Here is an 8,332-nt window from a genome sequence, read left to right on the forward strand (position 1 = left end):
CTCACTTGGATTTTGCAGTTTCCACAATTTTATTTCTATTTTCCCAAAAATACCAATTTTCCAATTCTAACCATTTCAATGCCAAAACTAATTATTTAGTAACTAAAATAGATTATTAAATAATATTGTCATTTAACATAATTATTAATTAGACATATAGAGTGTCTTAATTAATAAATAAACCTAGAATCTCTTTTCTTTACAATTTCATCCCTGCTTAGTGAAAATTCACAAATTAGACATAGTCTAACTTTTAGAATTATAATTGATTAATCATAAATCAATTATTGACTCTTACAAACAGTATGGTCTCAACTAAAATGGGGACCATGGATCTATATTGCTGAGCTTCCAATAAGTCGAACCGAATTTACCAAGTAAATTCCCTAACTTATTAATTCCTTGTTGAATCCACTCTTAGAACTTGGAATTGCATTCTCAAACTTATATAGAGCATTCTATATGTTCCACGATATAGATATGCTATCTCATTTAACTATCGTTATAATCTTAATGTGATCAAAGATCCTCTATATAGATGATTTACATCGAGATGGGATAAATTTACCGTTTTCACCACTCAATGTATTTGGCCCCTTAAAACACTTAGCTACCTGTAAATGATATTTTAGTGATCTAAGATATAGTCACTGAAACAAGAGCTCATCCATTTACTTCTATTTAGCTAAGCTCGAAGGGAAACATCACTTGACTTCTATACACTAGTAGAAGCTATAGATTCCATATTTATGTTCAGCGCTCCCACTTAGTTATACTATCATGTTCCCAAAATATACGTATCACCGTGACCCAAAAGTAGGCTTAACTAATAAATCAAAGAACATGAATAGCGCTCCTGAGATTGAGCCTAAGCATATCAGGATTTAGATTCTTTTAATCTAAGATCAACTAGCGATATTGACTTGGAAAGATACAACGGTAAGTTTATAATATCTTGACCAAGTTCAATATCGGTCCAGTCCAATGTATACTCCATACACTCGAAACTAGTGTACTTTACCAATGTCCTGGAAAGAACATAACACTTACTCCAAGTGTAAGTATACTTCATCGCTGATTATCACATCAGTGTAAATCCAAAACACTGATGAAACAGGGACTTAGTCTTTTGAATCATATAATCACAATCACATTCCACTGTGTTGACAATACTGTAATTGTGAATAAATATATGTTCTGGACTTAACTGATTTTGTGTATATATTAGATATATATATTAAACCATATACATGAAAAATACATGTTAACATAAACCACTTCAAATCTCTTAAATTGATAACTAATCAAATTGTAATGGGTTTTATTTAGGGCACAAAACCCAACACTTCTGGCGTAGGCTTAAGAAAATTCTTTGGCTTCATAGTCAACGCCAGGGGAATAGAAGCAAACCCAGATAAGATGCAAGCCCTTTTGGACATGATTTTCCCACAATTATCAAGGAAGTACAAAGCCTAACAGGACGCATCGCTGCATTAAGCAAATTTGTGTCCAAGTCTACAGACAAATGTGTACCCTTCTTAACCATTCTCAGGGAAACAAAAAATTTAAGTGGACAAAGGAATGTGAAAACGCACTCCAAGAGTTGAAAGAACAATTGACTCAACCACTGCTGTTGTCTAAACCCCTGGAAAAAGAGGAGTTAGGCGTGTACGTAGCAGTCACAGAGCATGTTGTAAGTGTTATCCTCACAAGAGAAGAAGACAGTGTATAACACCATGTATACTACATCAGCAAAAGGCTAATCAATGCCGAAAGTCGATACCCACTCATGGAGAAGCTGACTTATAGCTTGCTCTTGGCTTCCAGAAAGCTAAAGCCCTACTTCCAAGCACACCCCATGAAAGTGTACACCAATTAACCCATGTGGCAAGTTTCGTAGAAACCTGAAGCATCACGCCGACTACTCAAATGGGCCTTTAAGCTTGGCCAGTTCGAGATTACATAACAACTAAGAACAACCATAAAGGGTCAAGCCCTTGCAGACTAATGGCTCAGTGCACTAACTCAACTCTTGAGATCTCTCAAGACTTGGGAGAAAAGCAAGAGCTAGAGAAAAAGCGAGCGTAAGAGCAACAACAAAATCCCAAAGTACTAACATGGAAACTCCATGTTGACAGAAGTTGTACTGGCCAATTGTTCGGTGTAGGCATTGCCCTTACAACACCTAAGGGGTAGAAACTACACGGAGCAATCAAATCAGCTTTAAAGCCTCGAATAATGAGGCTGAATATAAAGCCTTCATAGCTGGCACTACTACAAATTACACTATTTACGTCGGTCAACGCCACTATTCATAGCGTTGACCGACGTGAATAGTACTCAATAATTTGACCCGTCTATTTATAACCGACACTAATAATATATGATTTGCGTCTATTTATAAACGTTACTAAAAAGCAAACCGACGTAATAAAGAAAAAAAAATTAAAAAATTGCTTTACAGTTTGCTGGTAACACTCGCCTAATGTATATGCGAGGTTTAAGAAATGACGCTAAATACAATATATGAGAGAGAGAGAGAGAGAGAGAGAGAGAGAGAGAGAGAGAGAGAGAAAACCAACACAACGCAACTCACCCCTGATATCGTGCTTGCCCTAACCTCTCTTTCTCCTTCACTCCTCTTCTTCCATCAAAGAAAGCCCTCTTTTCTCTTCTCCAACCCTAAGCCCTTTGTCTTTCTTCTTCACCACTCTTCTACTATTTCATATTCTTCTTCCTTCCGACTCCGTTGTTTCTCCTCCACTTCCCATTCCCAATCTATATCGGAATAAGAACCGGAGGATGGTGTTTGCATGACGATCCAGAAACTTCCCAACAACTCACGCAGAATACTCTCCTCCATCGCCATTAACGTTTCTCTCCTAGCTGTGTGCAAACCAATACTCTAAAATGGCTGAAGCGGTGAGGCTCAACCTCTGAATGTAGAAGGAGCTCAAGCTTCTCCTCTCTGACCCTCCTCCCGGCACCTCCTTCACATGCCTTTCCCCCGACTCTGACTTCTCTACCTTCATTTTGTCTGTTATCGATGCCCGTATGTATCCCTCTTCTCTTTTCATATATCCTGTTTGGTTCCCAAGAAAATATTCATTATATATACTTTACAAATTACTATTATAGTTTCCTTTATCTTGGTTTTGATTTCCATTGACAAGTTTTAAAACCTTTGGTTTTGTTTCAGAAACGATAGGTCCTGAAGGAACTGTGTATGAGAAGGGGATCTTTAATATTACGATCCAGGTACCTGAAAGGTACCCATTCCAGCCTCCAACTGTGACTTTCGCCACCCAGATTTACCATCCCAATATCGACAATGGAGGCCGTATTTGCCTTGACATTCTTAATCTCCCAAGGTCAGTTTGTTGAAAAAGCTTGCATAGAAAGCTTTTTAATTTGGTCACGAATTTGATTTAGGTCAGTGACCTTGCTGTTTTGATACTATAGAAATAATGGGTTTTGATTAAATTAATGAGAAATCAGAATTCGAGCACTTGATTGCTGCTTTATGCCGTATGCTAATATTGCATCTTCTATTCAATCTTATTGTCTATTATGCGCCTCTTAATCTTTCTTCTCTAAAGATACAGCTGATTACTTAACTATAATCTATTTTTTTATTCTGTTCTCATTACCTGGTTTTAACATGCATTGTGTTTTATCACTTCAAGAACAAAATTTCTCTAAAAGTGTTTTGTAGTATTGTGAAATTATGTGATTTATCGTTCTCAGCTTTGAGTTTATGATTATAAACAATAAGGCTTAAAGCTCTAATATGAGCAGGGGACATGGCAACATCGCTGTGTAAAATGGAAGCCGGAATCGGAAGTGAGTCTTTATCTACTTCACTTGCAAGGGCAGTAGCTCCCACTGGACATGTCTATACTTTTGATTTCCATGAACAAAGGGCAGCCTCGGCTAGGTAATCAATGTTATTATGTGCTTGCCAGATTTTTTAGTGTAAAATTTTGTTCAATGAACTTCTTAAAAATTAAGATATATACTGTGAACTTGTGATATGACTAAATGCCTACTTGCATTTGGTTTTAAGATTTGACTAAGCTGTCAAATAATTGAATTATGTTGGTAATGAATGATATGCTTGATAGATTTTGTTCCTTGAACTTTGTGAAATATGTGTGGTTCAGATTTTGAGTTGTGTCTACTTAGTTTAAGCTGTGAAAATATGCACAGGGAAGATTTTGAGAAGACAGGATTAAGCAGCTTGGTTACTGTTGTTGGAGTAAGAGACATTCTTTATTGTTTTTTTTTTCTTTGTTACATTTATGAAATTTGCAATTGGGTTTTCTAAGTACTGCGTTTTAAGGATTGGTTATTTGGTTAGGTTAAAGTAATAGCTTTGATAAGTTTATCCTTAGGAGTGAGATGATTCTTTTGGGTGAATGAAACTTGTTTTAAGGATTTAGGGAATTCGAACACTTTATTTGTGTTTTTTATTGGATGTAAAGATGAACCCCAATATTCTAGTGTTTGATACATAGCTCAATTTTAAGAATGTAGTCTATTTGAGATTAAGATTGACAATATTACTGTGTTAAAAGCCAGCAGCAAGCTTGGAGAGTGAGCAATAAATAACTTTGTAATCTCATCATATATAGTTTTTTTTTTCTTTAAATTTTTTTTATTGGTATTATTTTTGTACCAATTAGTAGTAACTGGTTATTGTCTTATGAATTAATGGTTGATTCTCTGCAATCATAATTTGATAATGCATGTGGGGAAAATTACATGAAAAATTGCAATGTCTTTATCTCTACAGTGATAATTTTGTTAAGTTTGCATGATATTTTGGATACTAATTCCTCAAATATTTGGGACAGGTGCCACTAGGGAATTTTGAACTTGATTGGCTCATACATACCTCAGATGTCATCTTTTCAAGAGCACTCCGTGATCAGCAACAGGTTTTTCTTTTCATCAGATGACATCTGGTCATGTTATTTATAAAGATTTTAGGAATTTGGATCACTTTTTTATGCTAGAGGGCTGTGAAGATTGCTGAGAATGTGTAACAGTTTTGAGAAAATTTGATGTTCCCTGTTTTCAAATTGATATTCAATTTAAACATGTTATGTAAAGCCCGCTTAGTTTAATTTGGAAATTAGCAGTAATTATGTTTAATTATGAAATTATTTATAGCTATTTAAATAATTTATTATACTGTTATTTATGGAATTCAGAAATGCATTTTTATGTCATTCAGTAGTTTACATATTTTCCATTTCCGGTGCCCGGTATTTTGGAACCCGGTGTTTGGCTCAGTAGAAATCACAACTTAGTTGTTAGTAGTTTGGGACGGGTTATTAGACATTGGGAATGTCGGGAATGGCCGGGAATTTAGAATTTCCCAAAAATACCCCTTTAGTGATTATTATGTGGTTTTAGTGTGGAGGGGCAAATTGGTCTTTTTGCCCCAATGATATTTTGTCTTTTAGTGATTTTATTATTTGAAAATAAATGTTTATTTATTTGTTATTTGGCTGAAATAGATTAATGTTTAAAGTTTTCTTTTTATTGATTTTTCATTCAAAACTTAGAAATTAGAAAAAATTGCAAAAAACACTCTCTCTCTTTTCCTCTCTTTCTCTCTCGGCTGAAGGGTGATTCTAGGGCTGGAAATTCTGATTTTCAAAGCTATTTTCTTTCATTCTAAGTGTTCTTCATCCTTGGTAAAGTTTCTAAACTTTTCTTTTTGTAATTTTAGAAAAAAATGTGTGAAAAGATGATGATGCATGCTTGATTTTATTATGTTCTTGCTGCTGTGAATTGTGATTATTTTCAGTGGTTTAATCATGCTATTTTAAGTAGTTTAGAGCTTGTGTTTGCATGAGAGTTGCTTAAATTCAAGTTTTGAAGTTTTTAGCTCAAGAACATGAATTTTGAAAAATATATGTTGAATCTGTAATTACTTGCTGTAGTTGGTTGTTTTCATTTTCAGAGGGTTAGTTATGCATGATTATGTAGGTTTAATCTAGTTTGATTGCATGTTAGTGGATTCTAACCAAGTTTGAGTTTTGGAACTCAAAGCTCGGTCTTTAATGGTGTTTTGTGATTCTGTGAGTTCTGGGTGGTTTGGTTGCCTTTGAATGGTTATTTGGGTCATATAGAACAGGTCTGGACGATCTTGTGTGATTTGGGTTAGAATTGGTCGAGTTATGAATTTTTGAAAAATTCCTGCGAGGAACCGGAATTCCGGTTGTGCAACCGGAATTCGGGATGAGGGTCCAGTAATTCCCAGAACCGGAATTTCGGTTGCAGAACCGGTCTACCGGCTGGGGAATTTTCAGAAACCCGTGTTTTCCTCGTTTTTATGTTTTAGGGGGTATTGCCATGCTTTTTATCGATAGGGAAACTTTTAGTTCCTAGTTTAAGTCCCCGGGAAGTGATTTAGCGTGTCACTTATAGTGTTGTGATTTTTATGGTTTAGGAGCCTGTAATCCGCCGCGCAGTTAAAGTTCCAGTTAGGTTGACCGGCACACCTGAATTCGGAATCCAGGTAAGATTAGTATAACAGTATGCATATGTAGATTACATGTTTAGCGAGCATGTAGGAAGCCTGTTAGATTACATTAGTTATGTATGTTGGCTTCGAACCATCCAACCCTGTCACGTCGGTACAGGCTGGAGTATGACCAATGACGGAGTATGACCGGCTCGACCGATCAGCCGACACTTGGTTGATGGTTCCGTACTATGGACGTATCTGTCGGTACGACATTTGGAGTATGACCAAGAATCGGAGTATGACCGGTTCGACCGATCAGGTGGATATAGTAACACGTCGGTACAGGCTGGAGTATGACCAGCAGCCGGAGTATGACCGGTTCGACCGATCAGGCTGTTACGTGTCAATAGTACCATCCCTATGAACGTTCAGAACTCAGTACCATGTTGGACATGGCAGTAGTGGCTCAGTACCGTGTTGGACACGGCAGTAGCGGGACTCAGTATCGTGTTGGACGCGGCAGTTAGGGTTGTGATCAGGGGTATGGGCGTCTGATCATGACCGGGATTTATGTATGAGTATTATTATGCTTTTCTTACTGAGTCTGTCGACTCACAGTTCTACATTTATGTGTAGGTAAAGGCAAGGCTAAAGCTGATGGACCGTGAGCGAGCTTGTGAAGATTGTACATGTCGGGGCGGTTAGGCCTGGAGCGTACGATCATCGGGACAGCGAGGCTGATTTTGTAACTGGTCGCTAGGCGACATTATTTTGTATAAACAGTTAAATCTTTTTGTAAATGATTTTGTAATCGGGATCGCGAGTCTTTTGTAATATTATTTTATAAGTTTAATTAAAAAGCAAAAATTTTAATTAATCACGTTTTCCATAAACCTCGTTGATTAGCAACGAGCTGCACAGCATGTTTAAAAATCACGTAATACGCCTTTGTTAGTTAGGGTGTTACATGTTAGTTAGTGTAATGAAAAATGTGGGTAAAAGAAATTATATATTGGTGGTGTTCTTGTTTTGTATAAAATAACTAGCCTTATTTGTTGTAGGATGACCCTCATTGGAAATGGACTTGATGATTGTTTGTCTACTAGTTGATTTTAATTTTTCTCGTGGCGCTTTTCTCTCCTGCTTAGTTGTTATATCTTTGATGTATTTCAATAATTGGTGATAGATTAACTAAAAGTTCATTTTTTGGTTGTATTATGTGATTAGTTAATAGAATTGATTACTAAATTTATATTAGTTTTAAAAATGTTATTTTATTTTTTTTTTGTATTATGCATTTACTATTATGTAGAATTATTTTAAAATTTGATAATGCAGGTGGGAAAAATTGCATGAAAATTTGTTATTTTTTCTTACCTATATTTGTGCTTTAATTTATAAGCGACGCAATAGGTAAAAAAAAAAAGTATTTTCGTAATAGATACAGCATTTTTAAACCGACGTAATAAGTTTTTTGTGACAGTTTTAAAATGCCATGAAACATTTAGCGTCATTTTTTAACCAACGCATAAAATAAAATAGAAAAGTAAGTATTTAGCGTCGGTTTATAAATGTCAAAAATTATTTTTTGCGTCTTTTTAAAAATGACGCTAATAAAAAACTATTTGCGACTGCGGTATATACGTCGGTTTTACAAACCGACGTAAATTCTTTAAGTGACACTTAAAAACCGACGTGAATTATACTTTTTGTAGTAGTGTGGCCTCAAGCTGGCCCATGAAGTATGGGCTAACCACCTAGACATATTCAGCGATTCTCAACTAGTTGTGAATCAACTCCTAGGTGAATATACAACTCAAGATGAAAAGATGGTTGCCTACTTGAGCAAAA

General features: G+C 35.8%; 1 protein-coding gene across 3 annotated transcripts; it reads left to right on the top strand.

Moving 5' to 3' along the window:
* Positions 1 to 2,537: 2,537 nt before the first annotated feature.
* On the top strand, positions 2,538 to 7,403 carry LOC115698042 (uncharacterized). Of its 3 annotated transcripts, XM_061118911.1 has the most exons (6): positions 2,553 to 3,052; positions 3,200 to 3,371; positions 3,799 to 3,937; positions 4,210 to 4,258; positions 4,857 to 4,940; positions 7,118 to 7,403. In XM_061118911.1, the coding sequence occupies exons 2-6, from the start codon at positions 3,332 to 3,334 to the stop codon at positions 7,184 to 7,186; spliced, it is 381 nt and encodes a 126-aa protein (XP_060974894.1). In that variant the 5' UTR covers positions 2,553 to 3,052; positions 3,200 to 3,331; the 3' UTR covers positions 7,187 to 7,403. The 3 variants fall into 3 exon arrangements, 1 of the variants encoding a protein (XP_060974894.1); XR_009688797.1 differs by lacking the exon at positions 4,210 to 4,258 and having other exon boundaries at positions 2,556 to 3,052; positions 7,118 to 7,361; XR_004008025.2 differs by lacking the exons at positions 4,210 to 4,258; positions 7,118 to 7,403 and having other exon boundaries at positions 2,538 to 3,052; positions 4,857 to 5,157.
* Positions 7,404 to 8,332: the final 929 nt, after the last annotated feature.

The sequence above is a fragment of the Cannabis sativa genome, chromosome 7, assembly GCF_029168945.1.
Source record: "Cannabis sativa cultivar Pink pepper isolate KNU-18-1 chromosome 7, ASM2916894v1, whole genome shotgun sequence".
NCBI lineage: Eukaryota > Viridiplantae > Streptophyta > Magnoliopsida > Rosales > Cannabaceae > Cannabis > Cannabis sativa.

Coding starts and splice junctions, on each gene's coding strand:
- LOC115698042 (XM_061118911.1), top strand. CDS start 3,332: ATGGAGGCCGTATTTGCCTTGACATTCTTAATCTCCCAAG. Junction 4,259..4,856: donor GCTTGGTTACTGTTGTTGGA/GTAAGAGACATT, acceptor TATTTGGGACAG/GTGCCACTAGGGAATTTTGA. Junction 4,941..7,117: donor CACTCCGTGATCAGCAACAG/GTTTTTCTTTTC, acceptor ATTTATGTGTAG/GTAAAGGCAAGGCTAAAGCT.